Source organism: Lycium barbarum, chromosome 4 (assembly GCF_019175385.1).
Source record: "Lycium barbarum isolate Lr01 chromosome 4, ASM1917538v2, whole genome shotgun sequence".
NCBI lineage: Eukaryota > Viridiplantae > Streptophyta > Magnoliopsida > Solanales > Solanaceae > Lycium > Lycium barbarum.
Window position 1 is genome coordinate 50957203 of NC_083340.1, and position 21728 is coordinate 50978930.

Consider the following 21728-nt stretch of genomic DNA (forward strand, 5'->3'; position numbering starts at 1 on the left):
GGGGGTGGTGAAGGGGTGGGTGGTGTGGGATGAGGGTGGGGGTGAGTTGTTGCGGGGTGGGGTTGGGCGGTGGTGGGGTGGGTGGCAGAGAAGTGGGGTAGTTGGGGGTGAGGGTGGGTGGTAGGGTGGGGGTGAGTGGTAGGGTGAGGGAGGGGTAGGGTGGGGGTGAGTGGTAGGGTAGGGCTGGTGTGGATGGTAGAGGGTGGGTATAATGGAGAAATGAAATACGTAACCACGGAAAAATCACCAAATCTGTGGTTTTAAAAATTGGGACTTTTCACGGTTATATAACCATGGAATGAACTACGAATTTATAACACCATATCACATAATTTTAAAAATAATGAAAACAAACATGGTTCATAGAAAACCATACATTAATGAACCATGGAAAACCACCATCCAAACAGGGGGTTATGTGTTTAGTGAAAACTAATTTCATGTGGAGACAAGCTCTGCAATATATCATAATCAACACATTAATGCACGTCTGAGAGGAATAGCATGTGTCCCCAAAGCCAATCTGCCCCATTACATCTAAGAGCCTGTTTGGATGGGCTTAAAATAAGCGGCTTATAAGCTGAAAACAGCTTATAAGTTAAAAAAAAGCTAAGCAAAATGAATTTAATTATTTTTTTGAGCTTATTTTATGCACAAATTGACTTTATCCTGGCCAGCCAAACACTCAAAAAGGTTGAAAACAGCTTATAAGTTCCAAACGGGCTCTAAATTTTCTACTATTTAGAAGAGTGAGTTTTACTCACTCTTCGTCGTCCGTCGTGGGCCCTCCATAAATTAAAAAAAAATTGCCCCCCCCCCCCCAATATTAAACAGGCCCACAAAAATAAAAATAAAATTGTAAAAAAAATAAAAATTTTGGGCCCCCCCATAAAAAGTGTAACCCATCACATCCAAACTCACGGGAAAAAAAAGTGGATCCCATATTAACAAAATCAAGCAATATTAAAAAAAACAAAGTGAATCCCGTATTAAAAAAATAAACAATGTTAAAAAAAATTGTGGGCCCCATATTAAACACCATGCGTATCCGTAGCAAACACTAATATAATAAAGTTTTAAATACGGAGCACAAACTACAATGTTATATTAATCGTGTTTTGAACATAATATCCCATATTGACAAAATCAAGCTATATATATAAAAAAAAAAAAGTTAATCCCATATTAAAAAAATAAACAATGTCAAAAAAAAAAAAAGTTCAGACTTTGTATTCTTAGCAAACACTAATATAATAAAGTTTTAGATACGGAGCACAAATTACAATATTATATCAATCGTGTTTTGAACACACACACACACACACACACACATATATATATATATATATATATATATATATATATATATATATATATTATGCATAAAAATAGTGCAAAGTAATAATGTTCAAAAGGAAGGGCCACATACTAAACAACACCAAGCAATATAAAAAATAAAAATAAAAAAAAGAATAAACTATATAAAGCATGGGTTTAGACCCATGCTTCATATCGTCTTTTGTCCCTTAAAAAAAGGGTGGGCCTCATACTAAATAACACCGAGCAATAAAAAAAAAAAAAAAGTGGAACTCACCACATCCAAACTCACGGGAAAAAAAAAGTGGACCCCATATTAATAGAATCAAGCAATATTAAAAAAAAAGGTGAATCCAATAAAAAAACAACAACTATATAAAGCATGGGTTTACACCCATGCTTCATCGTCCGTTGTCCCTTAAAAAAAAAGGGTGAGCCCCATACTAAATAACATCGAGCAATAAAAAAAAGGAAGAAAAAAAAGTGGAACTCACCACATCCAAACTCACGGGAAAAAAAAGTGGACCCCATATTAATAGAATCAAGCAATATTAAAAAAAAAGGTGAATCCCATATTAATAAAACAAATAGAAAATCAAACAATTAAATCAATAATGATGGACTCATTGCCACATGCGTATCAACCCATTAGTGGGAGCAAATGAAATTATTGTACAGCAATATACTTAAAATACTTATATATTAAAATAAGATAGAATTTAATTAATTTTTCAATTTTTTCTTACTCTAATAAATGTGAAAAGAGATTAATGTCATAAAAGAAAAAATAATATTAAATGGAGATCAAATAATTAATAAGCTAAATTAGTGAAATTATAAAACTAATTGACGTTTCCTTAAAAACCGTGTAAAAAACAACATGACAAGCAAAATGAGTTAAACAAAAAATATTTACTAAAAATTAAAAAATAGAAGTTCTTCATGGTCCCATATTAAACACCAACCAATATTAAAAAAATAAAATAAAAAGTGGAACCCACCACATCCAAACTCTTGGGAAAAAAATGTGGGCCCATATATATTAAACAACAACTAATATTAAAAAAAAATGAATCGCATATTAAAAAAACAAACAATGTTAAAAAAAAGTGCTCAGAAAATCAAACAATTAAATCAAGTAAAACTTACATAAATAGCTACCTTTTAGTAGCTTGTAACAAGAAATAGCTATAAAATTGTTATTTACTAAGCGTAGCTGATTTTTTAGTTGAAACGCGTGTATTTCATTTTTTTGAAATATAGTGAAATACACGGAACGACCGACACTGCTGAGTAAAATTAGGTCGTATTTATGGAAAAGATTTTTATTTTTTTTAAATTCAGGTATTCAGTTAAAATCTGCCCATTAATCACGCGTAATGAATGTTCTTCCATAACAGATTACGTATCTCTCTCCACCTTTATCACAATCAAAACTAATGAATTCAAAAAAATACTGAAGATCTAAAAAGATCCAACTACAGAAGAATCTCTTTGAGCTCTGTTTTCTACATTCGAATTCTTCAAAATCAAATTGAAATACACTCAATAAGATAAGGACGAGTGTATATATGGAATTTTAGTGAAGATCAGATTTGTATTTCAGATTCTACAAAAGGTATGTTTCAAATTTTCAATGATTTGTGTGATTTTTTTTTTTATTCAATTTTCTGTGATTGGAACGATGATTTTTTTTTCCAATGCAGTCACTGTTCTTCTAGTTTTGTTGAATTATCAAAACGAAACATGTCAAGCATAACAACAGTGATCAGACACTCCGGTTTTTGGAATGAACAGAATTGCTTTGTTGATTACAAACTAGACGCAGTTGTCTTCAAAGATTATTGTTCATACGGTGATTTGGTTGAAACTATAGCAATTCAGTTAGGTGTTGATATTAGCAGGAAAACGATATCAATAAAATATGTTGTTGAAGGAGACAACATGCCAATTGAAATACGCAACAATATGGGAGTAAGGGTGTATGTTGAGCTTAACAGAGAAAACAGGGGATTTGAAGCATATCCGTTGTGCGTTAGCATAATTGATAATGATCTTGAGAATTTTATGTCCGGCGAATCTGCAGTTGGAGACGATATGTTTCTACTTGAATTTAATGATTATATGTATGCTATAAACGTAGTTGATTCAAATGATTTGGATGCGTCGGATTGTGCTAAGGCTGTTGTTTTATTTCAAAACAACGATGACTTGATAATTTCGAACAAGGAACATAAAGATGTTTTTGTTGATCAAATCTACAAAGATAAGGACACTCTGAAGAATGTTATGGCGAATTATGCAATTCGCAAAAGATTCAATTTCAGGATAGAGAGGTCGAATGCCGTAAGGTATGTTAGTCACCTAAAAATATGAAATACATTGAAATATACTATGAAATATATATGAAATATAGTGAAATATACTAAGAAATGCATTGAAATACAGTGACGTAAATTGTTGTATTGCCATTACATTTCAGTTGGATTTAATTAAATACAGTGAAATACGAACTGTTTGAATTATTTAATTCCATTATCTAACCATTTCATTATATATAGAAAATGTATTTAGGATGTTGTATGTGTTTGAAACTTCAATCTGATTGTTCTTTTCTTGTATTGGTTTATGTAGTTACACTCTGGTATGTTGTTCAACTGATTGTCGTTGGAAATTCAGAGCTTCAAGTATAGCGAACTCTGAAATGTTCAGAGTGAGATCTTTTCATGACGAACATACGTGTCCATTGAAGGACAAAGTGTATTCCCAAAGGCAAGCAACAAGTTGGTTGATTGGTGCGTCAGTTGTTAAGCCAAAAATAGCAAATCACAAGAGGAAATATACACCTGGTGATATAGTAGACGACGTAAAAAATGAGTATGGCGTTGATGTTTCTTATATGACGGCCTGAAGGGCTAGAGAAAAGGCAATGAATGAATTAAGAGGGGAACCAACAGAATCATACAAGAAGTTACCGGGATATGTCTACATATTGGATAAAACATACCCTGGATCACATGTGAGAATGCACAAATCACAACAAAACGAGTTCTTGTATTTGTTTATAGCACTTAAAGCGTTCATAAAAGGCTTCGAGTGTTGTAGACCAATAGTTGTAGTAGATGGTTCCCACCTTAAAACTACATATAACGGTACTTTTGTATCAGTCAGCACGTTGGATGGTGCAGGTAGATGCCAAAATGTTTAAATACATTTTTTTCTGTTTTTGGTATATTTCGTTGTATTTCATTATATTTCTAATGTAGTTCCAATATGCTTTATGCTATATTTCACTGTAATAATACACAAAAACATGTATGTGCAGGTAATATTCTACCATTGGCGTATGGTGTGATAGATTCAGAGAACGATAAGTCTTGGACCTGGTTCTTTGAGCAGTTCAAACAAGCTTATGAGAATAGGGATAACATGTGTGTTGTATCAGACAGACATGAGAGCATCATTAAGGCGGTGAGTAGAGTGTATCCAACTGTGCCACATTTGGCGTGCATATGGCATTTATGGAAAAATGTGACCACGAAATACAAGTCGAATGGTGAAGTATTGAGTCCTGTATTCTATGCACTTGCAAAAGCATACACACAGGCTGAGTTTGATAAGCTGATGGAGAAGATTGAGAAGGTTGATTTTCGGGTAAAAGAGTACTTGGAGGATGCTGGAAGGGAAAAGTGGGCTCGACTGTATTCACCCGTTAACAGAGGATGGACAATGACGTCAAATATAGCCGAATGTATTAATGGAAAATTGGTAGCAGCAAGAGAGTTGCCGGTTTTCGATTTTCTTGAAGAAGTGAGGAAGATGTTTGGGAGATGGAATTGCACTAATAGGAGGAACGGTACATACACATTCACAACACTTGGGAAAGCATTCCAGCAATTATTATCAATAAACGAATGTAAATCTCTACGTATGACGGTATGCTACTGTTTATTTTGTTGAAGTCTGCCTACATATATTTCAATATATTTCAGCATATTTAGAAGGTACTTAAGTAATTCTGTTTGGATTGTATATTTCCATGTATTTCATATTAAGTAATTCTGTTTGGATTGTATATTTCCATGTATTTCATATTACTTATCGTTGTTAATATTCAATGTATTCTGGTCTGACACATTTCATCTTGATTAGGTTGAACCATCAACTGAATATGTGTATACCGTAAATGATGAGGCAAGGCGATTCATAATTGATCTTAAAAAGAAAACATGCAGTTGTCGGATGTTCCAAATGGACGAGATACCATGTCCACATGCATGGGCTGTATTGAAGAGTAAAAGTCTTATGCCTGATGAATATTGTTCAGACCTATTCAAACCAAAGACAGTGATTAAGACGTATGATGTGCCTGTGGATCCTCTGCCTGACGAGAGTGAGTGGAATATTCCCAAACACATAAGCGATGAGGTTGTTTTGCCACCAAGATACAAGAGACCCCCGGGAAGGCCAAAGAAAAAGCGAGATAAACCATTAATGGAGACGATGATTGGTAAACGTAGGAATGCTTGTAGTACTTGTGGACGTCTTGGTCACAATAGACATTCTTGTTCCAATGAGCCACGTAAGAAGTAGATGTTTAGATTGTAATTGTTTTTTTTTTTTTAAATACCTTATCCCCAAAAATATTAAATAAAGAAATTTTTGGTTCATCGTTGTATTCTGTAATTTTTGTCCTTTATTTTCATAATAATATTGCATACAATTCGGTGTTAACGGACATTAAAATGAAAAATAAGTGAAATGTTTAAGAAATATTAAGTTGCATTAGGACTGGAATAACCAGAAGCAGGTGCTGGAATACAACACTGATTTTTTGTATTTCACTATATTTCGGTGTATTTCCTTTTGCATTTTCACTATATATTTTTTACATTTTACTATATTTCTGTGTATTTCTCTGTATTTCAGTGTTCAAAATGTAAGAGTATTCCAGTTGTAAGAGTATTCCAGTTCACCTGGAATAATTTGTCGAATTGAAGAGTGGGTATATAACATTGGAATATATTGAAAATACACCAGAGACTGTTTTCATTAAACGATAAATAAAAATATGGGAGACTTAAACAAAAAATAGTCGTGAAAGAAATTAGTTAAGTCATTGATGAAAAAACACTGCCATTTGTCAATTCTTTACAAAACAACACAACAAAATGTAGAAAAATGGTCAGCAAAACAGTACTGTGAAAAACGATTGAACATTAAAACCTAGTGGACTAATTAACAACTACTGTGTCGACCGCGTTGTAATCTATGGCAGGCCTAACTGGTCTTGGCGGCAGTTCATTGTCACTGAAGGCATTCAAATCAGCCTTTTGCCATCCGTATTCCCATATTAATGCCCCGTATCTATTACGTAGTGTTTCTGCATCAATTTCAGATGGAACGCCTCGTCCAGAACAAAAGTATTCAGCAAATGCGGCAACATACACACCACAATCCCTGAAAAAATAAAAAATAAAAATGATTATTGGTTGAGAATTTTGAAAAAAAAAATGGAACTCTGATGTTGAAAGACATACATGCTGCCAGAGGCTTGTTGTGGCAGGTCGTTCACATACATGACATGAAAGTCATCAGTCTGTTGTTTGCCCTTGTATGATGGGTGGTTAATCCAATCGATGCCTTTTTTTTTCTCATAAAATCCAGACAAATGTAGATGATGTGGCAATAGGGTAGCTATCTTGTGTATTTCTCTTCTAACAACAGCATCATGACCAGCAGCTCGGTATGAGTTGTAGATGTACAGACGCCTGCACGTAAAAGAATATTACATCAGCTCGGTTAACAGGTTGGTAAATTAAATTTCATACGGACCTTGTAGGATAGAAATACGAGGAACATACAGGGAGATATGCAGATTTAATGAATTTTTTTTAAAAAAAGAGTAGAAATACCTGTCAGTGAATGGCACTATAATCAAGATCCAGTGATTTTCCTCTTTGATGTTGACAGGGATAAGAACACAATCAACTGTATGCCATGGCACATTAGCCAGCATCCTATGCCCGTTAATGTACTCGCACATTTCGTTCTCCGAACTGGCAACACTACTGTTCCCCTCCGGATTAGCATATGCACGATGAATTTCATCAATTTTGGAGAAGAACATACAATCAACAGTTGTGAATTTGAATCTGTTATCCTTGTCGTACTTGCCTTTCTTCCGCAAGTAGTAAAAAATGACATCAATATGCTGTAAAAAAATGAAATTAGTCTAATGGATACTGGTTAAAAAAATGAAATAAGCATCTGCAGAAAAATATGCAGTCAAGATGCAGGAAATATAGAGAAATACACAGAAGGAATATCGAGAAATATGGGAAATATAGAGAAATATAGAGAAATATGGGAAAAGAGGGAATGGGAAATATAGCACCTCATCATTCCAAGACTGCCATTCATCGATAAGAGATAGAACCAGTTTTTGTCGTCAACATGTAACACACCAAAATTGAAGCCAAAATTGATGTCATCTGGATCCAAAGCTTGCTTATTCATTTTGTAACGGCTTTCCTTACCCTTTCTAAATAACAACAATCAGTTATTTTCATTTTGAACAGTTTACTTTGCTGAAATAATGAATATATAAATTAAAAAGGTAAATACGTTCAAACTTACTTTTTATCATGCCTTAGAAGTAGATCCTGTTCAAGCCAATTCCGGTATTGTTGAATAAGCGAAGTATTTCGCGGGCCATTAATTGGATCTTCAACAAATGGATGCTTCTTTTCAAATATGGAAGGTGTGGGGTCTTGAACAGAAGCTTCTGCAGAGCCGTAATTGGTCATGTAAGGTGAACTGAAGTATTTACTAGGTTTGACTATCCTAGTTGGAATAACATCTGGTTGAGCAATTACAACTTCCGCATTAATCACTGGTTGTTGTATTCCTTTATCAGCAGACATTACTGGCATAACAAATCCTTTGTGACCAGTTTGATGAAACACAGATAATCCTGACGAACCTATTTGGCTTGGTAACATTTCGTCAGGGATCAACCATTGTGACTTAGTAATGTTCTCATCGAACCTGTGTGGAGTCTCTAAAATTGAATGATCAGTGATGTCCCCGGGTTGTATTCCCGCACCTGCTTCTGGTACACGAGTTTCTAGAGGAAACTCAATGAGCATCTCTGCGACCATTCCCTAAAAAAAAGGAGATTTAATAAATGTTAAGTATAGCAGTATCTTGAAAAGATCTATAAGATTGAATGTAAAATTTACCTCTGTTGAATTGAAAGATCCTTCGTCCGCCCAATTAATCTCTTCAGATGAAGCTTTACGTGTATCTGCTCTTAAATTTCCGGCGGTTACTACAATTTCCGGAACTTCCTCATGTAACTTTGGTCCAACACCCTTTTGAATAAGAAAAAATCAAAATTTAAAACAAAATCATAACATAAAAATATAAGGTTGGAGAATTACTAAATACACAGAAATAGGGCCAGGATTAGATTGATTCTGTGGGGGTGGAAATACATAGAAATACAAAAAAAAAAAAGTTTGTAAAATAGACAATTGTACCAGTGAAATACAAACGAAATGCCATAAAATACGAAAGTTTGTAAAATAGAAAATACCGAGGAAAACATAACTTTAAAATTTAATACTGGAACATGGCAACCATATACTTTTTTGTGCATACAATGCACAACAACATAACTTTAAAAGATGGATTTCACGTCACAAACTCATTTTACGTTAATTGACTCATCATCATGTTTCGGAGGAGATGTTTGAATGGTAGAATCATGTCGTAAGTTTTCTTCAGGCGTTAACTGTAGCCCAGCATCAGTTTGATGCTCCGGCGCCTCACTATCGGCAGCCTTCACATAAAAAAATGAATTAATATAAATTGTATTTCACAATAAGAGTCTAAAAATGTTAGTTCAATTTCTATTTCACACGTTTACCTTGTCCGCAGAATTGTTCACCTTGATTGCTTCAAATAGCTTCTTGAAGTGGTCATCCATGAAAGTTCGAAGCTTGGACAACTCACTTGTGAACTCACCAACGACCTAATATTTAAACAAAAATAGTATTTCAATTTGTTTAGAAACAGTAAATTAAATACACCAAAATATTTTTGTTTCGTAACTAAAAACACTTACTGATTCCTTGAAAACTTGAAAATCTTTCCTTAGCAATTGCATTTCCTCTTTCATGGAACTAGTAGGGACATTACGTAGGACTGTGGTGTTTCGGGGTCTATTCATTTGTTCATTCAACTTTGGTGAAGCAGACTTCTGTAAAATAGGTTTTTGAGCAACCTTTTGATCCTTGTGATTCTTCTTCACAGTTGTCTGTGGTTCGGTGTGGATTTGTTGTTTCTTAGATGTGGAAGTTGTTGTATGAAGTTGTCTGCGTCTCTTTGAAGGTGGAGAATCTGTCTGATTCGTCCGTTGTTGCTGTTTGCCCTTAGAAAGGTGGGGGGGAGTAGTACTGAAATCATCAAAGTCATCCACTGGCATATCTGTGACTTGGGTACCTTCATTGGCATCAACTAAGACATTTTTGTCTACTGTATCTCGACAGACAACAACATCGGGCAATTGGAGGCTCTCCAACTCACTGCTAGTGGGGATTGTATTTGCAAATGTATAGCTCTGAAGAAGAAAGAAATAAATATTTAATTAGTGTGTTATAAAACTATTCACACTTACATTTTGAATACTGAAAAACATAGAAATACACAGAAATATAGTGAAATTTAAAAAGTATGGGGAAAATGCAAAAGGAAATACACCGAAATATAGTGAAATACAAAAAATCAGGAAAAAAAACCAGCAGAAAAGCAATAATACGACAGTAGAACAGTAGAGTACAAACTAAAATCAGTATTTAATCAGTATTTAATTAGTGTGAAATAAATATTTAATTAGTGTGTTATAAAACTATTCACACTTACATTTTGAACACTGAAAAACATGGAAATACAAAGAAATATAGTGAAATTTAAAAAGTATGGTGAAAATGCAAAAGGAAATACACCGAAATATAGTGAGATACAAAAAACCAGGAAAAAGAACCAGCAGAAAAGCAATAAATACGACAGTAGAACAGTGGAGTACAAACTAAAATCAGTAAGGCATAATTGCAAAATAAAATGCTATGAAAAAACATAAAAATAAGTTAGAGTGTTCGAATATTACCGACTGTTTGCCGTCTCTAAAAATGCCTTCCATCAAAATATTATATTTGGGCTGACTGTCGATGGACCTCCAATTCAACATTCTTGGAATGGAAATTCCGGATTTAATAGCGAGATACGATGGAACTCTTGAACAACACTCATAAAGCCAAACTTGCATAGCCAGTGGCATCCCATGGATCCTATAATACTGTGTTGTGGCAGAATACTTCTTGCTGATGCTTCTAATCAACTCGTTAAAAGCTTCTTTGCCCCATGGATAATCTACATACCTTCCATCCTCAACCACTTCAAAATGAACCCTTGGTATATTCGTTTTCCTAGGCTCACCGCAAAAGATGTATGTATTTATAAAAAACAAAATTGCAAACTTAACAGCGTCCTCATCATTATCTCCCCAACACTTATTCTTAAAGCAATCAATGAACTCCAATCTTTTTACTTTACTCCTAGTTCCACCAAAATAATCATCCATAATCCTATTCGATTTTTCCTCATCGTATGTAAATTCACCTTCATCGGCTACACAATTTAGCCCGCTCATAAGGGCAAATTCTCTCATGGTAAATCTCAATACGGTACCATTTATATCAATTGTAAAGCAATCAGAAGTGCTCTCCTTGAGCTCTCTTACCATGAAGCACCTAAAAATTTGTGCTTGAACCTCCAGGTGCTGCATTCCGAGGAATTTCCCAAATATTGTCTTGGAAAAGATCTCTAACTGTGCAACAGTTAGCTTACTCTTGATATCTTTGAACACCTCGATATTAGTGTACCGTTGCATCGATGGAGCCTCTTCAGGATGACTCCTAACATAGAATTTAGGATCCTAAAATAAAAATGCAACACTAAGTTAAGGCTGAAACAATTGTATAAAACATAGACACACACAAGAAATATACTGAATTGCATATCCAAGAAAAATATACACACAAAAAAAAAAATTGCATAACACAACTAACACATCTTTTAAAATCAATAAGTACAGAATAGTAAACATATGTACTTGTGAAAATACATAAAAATATAATGAAATACAATTAACCACGAAAAACAACTTCCACAGTTATGTTGTATATGATGTAAATTACAGTTGATGCACATATAGATTTTATTAAATACACGGAAATATACTGAATTGCATATCCAATTATGTCGAAATATACAGAAATATAGTGAAATACAAAACAACAAAATCGAAAAATTTCATCAATACCTGTTCATCCTCTTCCAGATCTACATCTCTAACAACATTTTTACCCTTAACGTCTGAAGAAGGCTTGGTTACTTTTCTCTTATTTTGTTGAGCAACTTTAGAACCTTTTTTTACTGGTACATCATCTTTTGGCTTGCTCCGTTTTGGAACTTCAGTTGGAGGAAGTTGACGCATCCTTGATGGGTCATGAATCTTCTTGCTTCTTCTCTCAGCAGCAATTTTAGCAAATTCTCCTGCAATTGGAAGTTGTTGTTGTGAAAATCCCAAAGAGAAACTAGGACCATCATAAGCATGAGGACTACCTCGAGTATTCCTACTTGGAGTATCTCTTTCCGCCATTAAAATGGATAATTAGATCTTGTTTTAAAGACTCTAACAATGGCTGAAAACAAAAAAAAAAAAAGGAATGAAAAAGAAACAAAGAAAACGATGAAATATAAGAATAAATATAGAGAAATACAACAAAGAAAGTAAAAAAATTCTAATAAATTATTAAAATTCGTTACCTACACTGTGTGGGTAACGATTAAGGAAGATGGAATCGTGATAATAATGATGATAGATAATGAGCGTATAATACGGTTGAAGATATTGAAGATGAGAGAGAAATTAATTTGAAAAGAGAACAAATTGGGAGTTATTGGGGAACATGGGCCGTAACTTTAGGGAAATACAGAGACGCTTGTAGATCAGTTACAACCGGTAATTTTGAAATTAATTTAAGCTATTAACAATAAATAAAATAAAAGGTAGCTATTATTAATAAATAAGTCTTAGAGGTAGTTATGTCCAGTAAATTTTCCCTAAATCAATAATGATGGATTCATTGCCACATGCGGATCAACCCATTAGTGGGAGCACATGAAATTATTGTACAACAACATACTTAAAATACTTATATATTAAAATAAGATAGAATTTAATTACTTTTTCATTTTTTCCTTACTCTAATAAATGTGAAAAGAGATTAATGTCATAAAAGAAAAAATAATATTAAATAGAGATCAAATAATTAATCAGGTAAATTAGTGAAATTATAATTCTAATTGACGTTTCCTTAAAAAACATGTAAAAAACAACATGATAAGTAAAATGAGTTAAACAAAAAATATTTACTAAAAAGTTAAAAAATAGAAGTTCTTCATTTAAATAGAAAATCAAATTTCTACTTCGTTTCATCTTAAACATATAAAATTAATATAATAATTAGAATTATCCAAATCAAATTTTGATAAAAAAATTATATGTATTACTTTACTATTACTACTATATAGAAGAGCCAGTTTATAGAGGCAACATCGTCGTCCATGTTCGGTCCTATTTTTTAATTAAGAGTAAAAAAATCCTTTGTGGTCCCACCCACTTTTTTATTTAAGGCAAAAAAAATGACGTTTTATACTTTATATTACCAACTCTTCTAAAAAGTAGATAGAAATACTTTATTATATTTCTATTTTTCTACTATATAGAAGTATCGGTTTACCCATGCTTTGTCGACATTCACTCTTAAAAAAAAAAAAAGCTGAACCCCACCCTCCCCAAACTCATGTAAAAAAAGTGGACCCCATCCTCTTCAAACTCATGAAAAAAAAATGGACCCCATATTTAAAAAAAAAGGCAACGTCAAAAAAAAAAGGTGCATCCCATATACTAAAAAATCAAACAATATTCATATAATTCCTAAAGTATCCCCATCAAGTCAATAATAGTGGATTCATTGCCACATGCATATTAACCCATTAGTGAGAGCAAATGAAATTATTGCACAGCAAAAAACATGGACCTCATATTATTACTTTTCTTCAAAATATTTAATTGCTGTATTTTCTATTCCGCCATGTCATTTATTTATTATGTTTACTAAAATAAGTATACTTAAAATATATATATTTAAAAAATAACATACAATTTAATTACTTTTTTATTTTTATTCTTACTCTAATAAATGTGAAAAGAGATTAATATCAAATGAAGATCAAATAATGAATAAGATAAATTAGTCAAATTCTAATTCTAATTCGCGTTTCCTTAAAAAAACCATGCAAAAGACAACATGACAAGTAAAATGAGTTAAGCCGAGAATATTTACCAAAAATTAAAAAATAGCATTTCTTCGTTTAAATAGAAAATTAATTTCTACTTTGTTTCGTTTCAAACATGTAAAATTAATTTAATAATTAGAATTAGAATTATCCAAATCAAAATTTGATAAAAAATAATAAGTATTTTACACTTTTAAATTAATCGAATTAAAATTGAAAGTATCAATTGATGCTTAAATATTGCTATTATTTTATCTCAAAGAGAAGAAAATAGTTTTCTTTTAAACAAATCTTCTCTTTTAAAAAGTATTAAGAAATTTTCGTAGCAAACACGAATAAAATAAAATTTTAGATACGAAGCACAAACTATAATGTTATATTAATCGTATTTTGAACATAGTATATATATATATATATATATATATATATATATATAGTTAAAGAAGAAAAGCTAGATTCTAGCCTCGAGTTTCACAATTTTAGTAACAGCACTTGAAGAGGATAGTAGAAGATGATGGGCGGTAAAGAGAGCATGGAGACTGTATCCCTTGAGGATGATGAAGAGTTGACCTCGAAATCCCACTCTAATTACCGAAGTGCCATGACTTCTCTTTCTGATTCCCACCACCCTCTTTCCCCGTCGATCGTCGCTACACCTGCCGATTCCGACCCCTTGTTAGCTCCTCAAACCCACATTCTTCATGTTGAACAACAACTTAACCCTAACGAATTGACAATGCCGCCTCCTCCTCCTCCTCCGCCTTTAAACTTGGAGTATTTGAATATCACTGTTTCCGATCCACTCAAGGAAATGGAATCATCATCTGCCTCAATTGTTCCCGGCAGTAATACTTACGTTACCTATTTAATCACCACAAAAACCAATTTACCCGATTATGGAGGATCCGATTTCAGCGTGCGGAGACGCTTCAAAGACGTAGTTACTTTATCTGACCGATTGAGCGAAGGTTATAGAGGATATTTTATTCCTCCCAGGCCGGACAAAAGTGTGGTGGAGAGTCAAGTGATGCAAAAGCAAGAGTTTGTGGAGCAAAGAAGGCTGGCATTGGAGAAGTACTTGCAGAAGCTCGCATCACATCCACTCATCAAGAAGAGTGATGAATTGAGGGTCTTTTTGCAGGTGGATGGTAAGCTTCCCTTGCCAACCACCACTGATGTCGCATCTAGGGTTTTGGATGGAGCAGTGAAGTTGCCAAAGCAGTTGTTCGGGGACTCGGGAAATGTGATTGGGCCCCAGGATGTTGTTCTGCCCGCTAAAGGTGGTAAGGATTTGCTCAGGTTGTTCAAAGAATTGAAGCAGTCCGTTGCCAATGATTGGGGTGGCTCCAAGTCACCTGTCGACGATGGCGATAAGGATTTCCTGCAAAAGAAAGAAAGGTTGCACAATCTTGAGCTGCAACTAAGTAATGCCTCAAAGCAGGTCCTATTCATCAATTTTATTATTTCTCATTCGCTTTTATTTCCATTCCCACTTTAGAACTGACACATTTTCCAGGAGGAGTATAACACACTCTATCCAGAATTCTCAAGTAGCTGAATGCTTTACAAATTTACTTTTTGAATATATATATATGTAAAGCTCTTTATACATGTATATGGCTATATAGATAGGGCACGGTGGAAGAAAAAGATCCATATAGGTATATCTACTAGTTGAGGGTAGGTTTTACCGTTTTAGACTTGTTAGAAAACTTCTAATGTTTTTATTATTATAATATAATATTATTCTTATAATTAATTCATATATTATATATATAACTTATTTTCACTTTTAGTTTATTTAGTATGGTAAAGATATGAAATGAACTTAAATGAAGAAGTGGAGATTAATATAGCCGACTCAACTTGTTTGGGACTGAGGCGTGGTTGTTGTTGTCCATTGCCATTCAGTTCTCTGATTATTATTCAATTTACTATAAGTTAATTTTTATAATTTCATTCAAATTAGGCTGAATCACTTGTTAAAGCTCAGCAAGATATGGGGGAGACGATTGGAGAACTTGGGCTAGCATTTATTAAGTTGACAAAGTTTGAGAATGAACGAGCTACAGTGAATACTCAGAGAGAACAGGCTGCTGATATGAGAAACGTGGCAACTGCAGCTGTTAAAGCCAGCAGATTGTATCGGGAGTTAAATTCACAGACAGTGAAGCATTTGGTAACCATTTTATCCTTTAGAGTAGACCTTATGTTTTATAAGAGTGAACCTTGTTTTCAGCATTTGAATTACGCAATTAGAGAAATACAGTCAGTGAATAGATTCAGGTGGTTGTCATCTGCATTGCACTTGGAAGTACAATGTTCTTTCAGCTTTCTACCGCTATTTCGGTTTTTGTATCAACTTTATAAAAGACACACGTTGGTGCGCTCTGGCTCTCTAAAATGAACCTTAGCTTCTAATAATGTGATAAATATGTATTTCAGGATATTCTACATGAACACCTGAGTCTAATGTTGGGCGTACACCATGCATTTTCAGACCGATCAAGTGCTTTATTGACACTGCAGACTCTCATTTCGGAGTTATCTTCTTTAAATTCAAGAGCAGAGAAACTTGAAACAGCAACCTCTAAGATATTTGGAGGTGATAAATCAAGGGTTCGAAAGTTGGAAGAGTTAAAAGATGCCATTAGGGTCACTGAAGATGCCAAAAGCTGTGCCATGAGGGAATATGGCCGCATTAAGGTATTTAGAATCAGCCAATGGTGTCTGTAATTGGTTCCTTTTATACTTGTGGGATTGCCATTATGTGATCTACTTTATTCTGCATTTACTTCTATTATGTTGTTGGAAAGTGGCTTATTGTCATCAGTTAACTTCAAATTTATTACTTCTTTTTGCTGCATTGATATTGTTTGGGTTCCCTAAATTTTGTGGATGATCCAGAGTTTTAAAATGCAGTTCTGGGACTCGCCTTGAGGCTCGCCCCGGGGTGGGGCACTGGCAAAACGCCTCGAGGCTTACGTGTGGGGCTTAGTTCTGTGAGGCTTACGCCCTAAGCGCCCGACTGTACGCCCTGAACACGCCTAACGCCCAACGCTTGGGGCTCGCCTAAGAGTTCTTACATAAATTATGTGTCAAATTCCTCAGTTAACGTTATTGGCCCTCATAATTCTTTGTTAAATGAATGATGCTTAATAGTTTTCTTCGTCTATAGAAATAAGACGATTGACAATAACAAACCATAGTATTGCATATTTACTAGCTGAGGACACTGCGAGGGTGGATATCACTTAATATTTCTTTTAAAAATACATAGTCGAATTTTACATCTTCAATTGTCATTGGTCTTCACGTTTTTGTCCTATGTCTCAAAATTCATAGTTTATTATTTTGCTATTTGAAAGTAATTTTTTTTTTAATTCATGAAGGAGTGATGTTTTAATTATAATATGATAAGTTTATTGATTATTTTCTTTTAGGGAGGTAAATTACATAGTATGATAGTATTATGCTTTAAGAAATTCTGATTCTTTTATTGGTTGAAGTTAAGATGTTAGAGTTGGTTTGCATCTCATAATAACTTTTACATTATTGCATTATGTATAATTGTAAAATCATGTTAGCAGTTTTGTTTTCTATGAGTTTCTTTAATCATATTATTAATTTTTTGAAAACTATTAATATTTTTTTATTTATAATTTTTGTGTTAGTATACTATTTTACTGCCGTATAAATAAAAAATTTAAAGATCCATGGGGCTTACGCCTCGCCCCATACTAAGTAAAACGCCCGCCTCACGCCCCCGCCTAAAGCACTGTGTGGATCTATTAATTTCTGAGCTCAATTATAGAGATAATAGGATCCCAATTAGCCGAAGTGGACCTTTTCTCATTGGTTATTGAGATATCAGCACACCTAGTGCTGGCAAATGGTCCAGTTGAATATGTGCGGGTTGAAAGCGGGTTAGACAAAACATATAAAATATCCAACCCCCCCATATTTCATACGGATAAAAAATAGGTTGAGTGACGGATGATATGAGTATCCATATTATCCCCTGTTTTTGAATATTATCATTGTTGGGAGAATTCCTAGCCTTAAATTCTATGGAAGCATCACCTTGTAAGTTGTAACCTGTGAGGCACGAAAATTTTGCTACACAGTTAACCATCCAATATATTGGCATTAGGTCCACTAACTACTAATGGCTTATCCTATTTGAGTTGCTGTATCTGATAACCTAGGTCAGTTGTTTTTTTTCTTTAGACGGAACCTCAGTCATTTACCTTTCAAATTTAGCACTCTCTCCTTATAACAATTTTATCATTTGCCTTATCGAAAAAAAAAAAACAATTTTATCATTTGTTAATTTTTCATCTAATTACTTTTAATGTAGCAGCATTTCGTAAAACTACTCCTGTCTTTGAAGTATTAGATAGCCTAGTTTTCTGATGCTGTTTTCAGTTCTCTTTTCTCAGCATTCAACTTGTAAGAAACATTAGTGGGAAAAAAAACAAATATCTCCATATGAGGAATAGTTTTTTAATTGTAAATAATATTTTGCAAATTATGACATGTATGATGTATCTAGATCATATTTGTTATTTTGGCATCAGCACCTTAAAAGTTTTACTAAATGTGCCATAGACTCTTGGTTTTGTTCTAATAATGCCACCAGTGGGTTGTGCCATAGAATCTTGTTTTGGTTTAAGCTTTCACAGTCAGTTTGTTCTTAATGGGCCAACTTGTAATTTAATCTAGCAAATTTAAAAAAGCAACTCAGGGTAAGGTGTGGGAAAATCCAAAACTGTCTATTAGTAACTCAAAGGTCTGGGAAGTTCACTCGCAAGAAATGAACTCCGAAAAACATCTCTTCTAGTTTCCTTCTTTTTCGAGCAGCTGCATACTTCACATTTAAAGTGGGGGTTTTCATATGTATATCCATATGTTACTGCGGGTTATATGAACATGATCCATGTTTGGTTCGATTTAGATAAATCAGTTACCAACCTGTTTTAAATTTGGGCGGGTTGGACGGGCATATATGCATTTTTATCCATTTTGCCAGCACTAGCCATCTTGTTGGAAGATTAAAAATACTTTTGTCTCTTATTACTGTACCTCCTAATGATATTTTAGTGATTTTTCTTGAAAATCTTTATGATGATTAGCTATTTTGGTAAATTGCTAACGGCCCAAACTTAAAATTAGCCAAGTTTCACATATTAGCTGACTGAAGCAAGTCTCTTACTACGCTTGCTTACAACTTATTCTTTTACGAACCTTTCTAGCGACATGACTGTCCTTTTAACCTAGCATACCTTATCTTTATTCTAAATAGGCGCTTAATACATAGTTTACCCCCTGAGGTTGTACCCAAATCCCCTTTACTCACCCCTCGACCACGGGAATAACTTTACACACCCAATCTTTTAAAAGTGTCTAAATACACCCCACTTTGATGTTTAACCTCTTTCTCAAAACAAGTGTGAGATTGTGACACGTGCCCTTAACTTCAAATAAGGAAAATTAAATGGAAAAGCCCAAAATAAAAAAAAGAAAAAAGAAAAGGGGAAGCAGAAAAAGAAAAGGCCCACCTTCTCTGGCTAACTCAGTGGAGCCGTGATACCTCCAGCTCCCCCCAAAAAAATCCCCTTCACCATCAAAACTCATAACCATTTTTACCTAAAAGAAGCAACACTTCATGTACTCAAGTATTTATAGAGAGAGACAAAGTTAAGAAAAAGATGAAGACAAACATTACAGAGAACTAGTGTAAATCTAGAAATAGCAGGAAGGGTGGATCTGGATCTGGATGGAAATTCAATCAATCCTGCTCGTCTGGTGGTGGCGATGGCGGCGGAAGCCCATGAGGTGCTTCTCAATTTTTAGATTTATCTACCTCTGCTTAATTTTTAGTTATGGTTCTACCATTATGCTTATGACCCCATCGGTCACCGAAAATCAAGCGGTAGCGACGAGAAGAATCGAAAGGATAGGTTATCGGAGAAATCCATATTATTTCATGGGCAGAGCTGAGGGAGCAACTGTTTGGAGTTGTTGTGAAGGCTGAGGATGGTGCCGGACTTGCTCGCTGGTAAACTTTCGCCGGTGACTCGACCGAGCAGATGTGAAAATTAGAAAGAAAATGATAAATGAAAGAAAAGAAATTTTAAAAATAGACTAGTTGAAAAATATTTATGGGTGGTCTTCTGATTTCGAGGGACAAAAGAAAACGTTTGACTTAGAAATGCTCCCAGGCATGACTTTCGATGTCTGTGAGTCATTAGTCTAGTTCCAGTCCAGTTTCCTTTTTAGGGGGTCTTTTCCGGCTACTATGGCCGGAACATCTTCATTAGGGGAAAATTGTATATTTTACAATGCCGGTTTTAAGTCCTACGATATTACTAAATGCAAATCTGGTATAGAATCTTGCTACGAATGGGTTGAAGGCAGCAGGAATTTAATGAGAAGAGTTAAAGTTAGCATTAAAGTCTTAAAGTGGATAGTAGAAGTATTTATTGAAGCTTCCAAAGTGCAGGGGAAGGTGTTAGAAGATGGAATTTAAATGACCATTTCTCTGAATTTTTTTGCACTTTTAAATACAATGAGAGTGGGAGATACATCAGCTTCATAGCACTACAAGGCCAGAACAAATCAGTCATCATTACACCGAAGACTACATTCAATGGAGGATGGGGAAATATAGCTCATAAAATTGCGAAGTTTACATATGAACCAGCACAAGCACAAAAACAGCAGGAACATATAACGAAAAAGCCGGACAAAACTTTTAAAGAGGCCTTCAGCAGTAATAGATGGGTGACGGAGGCGACGAAAATGGCACAAGTTCAGATCACGAAAGATAACATAAAAATATCGGGGGAAGTTCAGTTTCTGAAAAAGATTTGTTGAGCAGATGTGTAGTTGGGAAGTTCCAGAGTTCAACGCAAGAGATAGCTACTTTGAATGATGTAAGAAGATGGGCATGCAACACTTGGAAAACGACCTTCGGTATAAATGTTCATGCCATGAATGACAGTTATTTCCTCTTTGAACTTCCATCAAGGAAAGAAGCAGAGCACGTCATGACCGGAGAATGGACTTGGAGAAGATGAAGCTGGAACTTGATTGGTGGAAACCAACTACCGGTTGCTGGCCAGCGGAAATCAAAAGGGATTGGGTATGGATTCGACATGGAAACCAACTACCAGTTGCTGGCCAGCGAAAATCAAAAGGGATTGGGTATGGATTCGACTTCTAGGGTTTCCATTAAGCTTGTGGTCACAAGAAATCTTCAAGCTGATCGAAGACCATTGTGGTGGGTTCTTAGAAACGGAGGAGGAGACATCTCTGAAAAACCACCTACACTGGGCTAGAATCAAGGTGGTAGGTGGCGGAAAGAAGGTTCCAAGGAGGTGCCTAACGTAGGGTATACTTACACTATTCCGATAGGGTGTGAGGTGCCGGTGGTCCTCGGAGCAGAGGAAGAGAAGCGGAAAAGAGGGGATCCCATGTGGGTACTTCGGGATAAGGGCAAAAATTCAATTGGGAGACACGTGGACAGGAGGAAAAAGGAAAAGGGCCGATGGAGGCAATTATGGGCTCAATTAAAAGAATATAATATTTGGGCCGAATTAAAGACCTATTTTCAGTGGTTTTTCATCAGTCAATTCCTGAAGCCCAACTAGTAGACGGGGTGAGTATCGAAATACATGCAAATATGACAAAACTTATCACCCATATCATGTATGCAACGCTGGGCAACAGAGATGGAGAAAAGGAGAGTCAAGACAGTCATATTGAGGAATTTAGGGGAAATTCATATGAAGGAGAACCAAGAGCAGAAGCAAAAGAGGATGTGTCCACAACATCAGCTGCAGTTGCAAGTTCAAGATATGAAGATGTTATCCCTTTGAAAGTTCAATTACCAGCAGAAGCAAACATCCCAGTAGTAACAGTTACTCCAGCATGGATCCAACAACATATAACCAGACTTAGCACAGAGTTTGGTGTCA

General features: G+C 34.7%; 5 protein-coding genes across 19 annotated transcripts in view; 2 read left to right on the plus strand and 3 right to left on the minus strand.

Moving 5' to 3' along the window:
• Positions 1-4246: 4246 nt before the first annotated feature.
• LOC132637479 (uncharacterized) lies at positions 4247-5910 on the plus strand. The gene is made up of 3 exons (XM_060354560.1): positions 4247-4505; positions 4643-5253; positions 5470-5910. The coding sequence occupies exons 1-3, from the start codon at positions 4247-4249 to the stop codon at positions 5908-5910; spliced, it is 1311 nt and encodes a 436-aa protein (XP_060210543.1).
• Positions 5911-6327: 417 nt separating this feature from the next.
• Positions 6328-9154, minus strand: LOC132637481 (uncharacterized). Its single transcript, XM_060354561.1, has 6 exons — positions 8562-9154; positions 7957-8483; positions 7636-7861; positions 7233-7531; positions 6858-7088; positions 6328-6777 (listed from the first exon to the last, which is right to left on the minus strand). Exons 2-6 carry the CDS (start codon positions 8478-8480, stop codon positions 6552-6554), a joined length of 1506 nt encoding a protein of 501 aa, XP_060210544.1. The 5' UTR covers positions 8481-8483; positions 8562-9154; the 3' UTR covers positions 6328-6551.
• LOC132637482 (uncharacterized) lies at positions 8484-11392 on the minus strand. Its single transcript, XM_060354562.1, has 5 exons — positions 10490-11392; positions 9449-9943; positions 9251-9355; positions 9038-9163; positions 8484-8693 (listed from the first exon to the last, which is right to left on the minus strand). The coding sequence occupies exons 1-5, from the start codon at positions 11270-11272 to the stop codon at positions 8484-8486; spliced, it is 1719 nt and encodes a 572-aa protein (XP_060210545.1). The 5' UTR covers positions 11273-11392.
• A 136-nt stretch (positions 11393-11528) lies between these two features.
• LOC132637483 (uncharacterized) lies at positions 11529-12539 on the minus strand. Its single transcript, XM_060354563.1, has 3 exons — positions 12007-12539; positions 11705-11937; positions 11529-11621 (listed from the first exon to the last, which is right to left on the minus strand). Exons 1-3 carry the CDS (start codon positions 12041-12043, stop codon positions 11529-11531), a joined length of 363 nt encoding a protein of 120 aa, XP_060210546.1. The 5' UTR covers positions 12044-12539.
• A 1652-nt stretch (positions 12540-14191) lies between these two features.
• Positions 14192-21728, plus strand: part of LOC132636014 (sorting nexin 2B-like) — a 41957-nt gene continuing 34420 nt past the window's right edge. For all 15 annotated transcript variants that reach the window (XR_009580918.1, XR_009580915.1, XR_009580914.1 and 12 more), the window contains exons 1-3: positions 14192-15187; positions 15716-15925; positions 16192-16452. Coding sequence is in view for 7 of the 15 variants with exons in the window: in XM_060352647.1 (XP_060208630.1) it covers positions 14258-15187; positions 15716-15925; positions 16192-16452 (1401 nt within the window). In the remaining 8 variants the exon portion in view is untranslated. The remainder of the gene's footprint in view (positions 15188-15715; positions 15926-16191; positions 16453-21728) is intronic.

What these genes read in the sequence shown, in the direction of transcription:
- LOC132637479 (XM_060354560.1), top strand. Translation starts at nt 4,247, where the DNA reads ATGAATGAATTAAGAGGGGAACCAACAGAATCATACAAGAAGTTACCG. An exon ending in CAGCACGTTGGATGGTGCAG is followed by an intron (nt 4,506 to 4,642) that starts GTAGATGCCAAA and finishes ATGTATGTGCAG; the next exon opens with GTAATATTCTACCATTGGCG. An exon ending in GTAAATCTCTACGTATGACG is followed by an intron (nt 5,254 to 5,469) that starts GTATGCTACTGT and finishes CATCTTGATTAG; the next exon opens with GTTGAACCATCAACTGAATA.
- LOC132637481 (XM_060354561.1), bottom strand. Translation starts at nt 8,480, where the DNA reads ATGGTCGCAGAGATGCTCATTGAGTTTCCTCTAGAAACTCGTGTACCA. An exon ending in TATTTCTCGATATTCCTTCT is followed by an intron (nt 7,532 to 7,635) that starts GTGTATTTCTCT and finishes ATTTTTTTACAG; the next exon opens with CATATTGATGTCATTTTTTA. An exon ending in ATAGTGCCATTCACTGACAG is followed by an intron (nt 7,089 to 7,232) that starts GTATTTCTACTC and finishes TTTTACGTGCAG; the next exon opens with GCGTCTGTACATCTACAACT.
- LOC132637482 (XM_060354562.1), bottom strand. Translation starts at nt 11,272, where the DNA reads ATGCAACGGTACACTAATATCGAGGTGTTCAAAGATATCAAGAGTAAG. An exon ending in TTCAAGTTTTCAAGGAATCA is followed by an intron (nt 9,356 to 9,448) that starts GTAAGTGTTTTT and finishes TTTAAATATTAG; the next exon opens with GTCGTTGGTGAGTTCACAAG. An exon ending in ATGATGATGAGTCAATTAAC is followed by an intron (nt 8,694 to 9,037) that starts GTAAAATGAGTT and finishes CTTATTCAAAAG; the next exon opens with GGTGTTGGACCAAAGTTACA.
- LOC132637483 (XM_060354563.1), bottom strand. Translation starts at nt 12,043, where the DNA reads ATGGCGGAAAGAGATACTCCAAGTAGGAATACTCGAG. An exon ending in TCCAAGTAGGAATACTCGAG is followed by an intron (nt 11,938 to 12,006) that starts GTAGTCCTCATG and finishes TTCCAATTGCAG; the next exon opens with GAGAATTTGCTAAAATTGCT. An exon ending in ATCTGGAAGAGGATGAACAG is followed by an intron (nt 11,622 to 11,704) that starts GTATTGATGAAA and finishes TATGCAATTCAG; the next exon opens with TATATTTCCGTGTATTTAAT.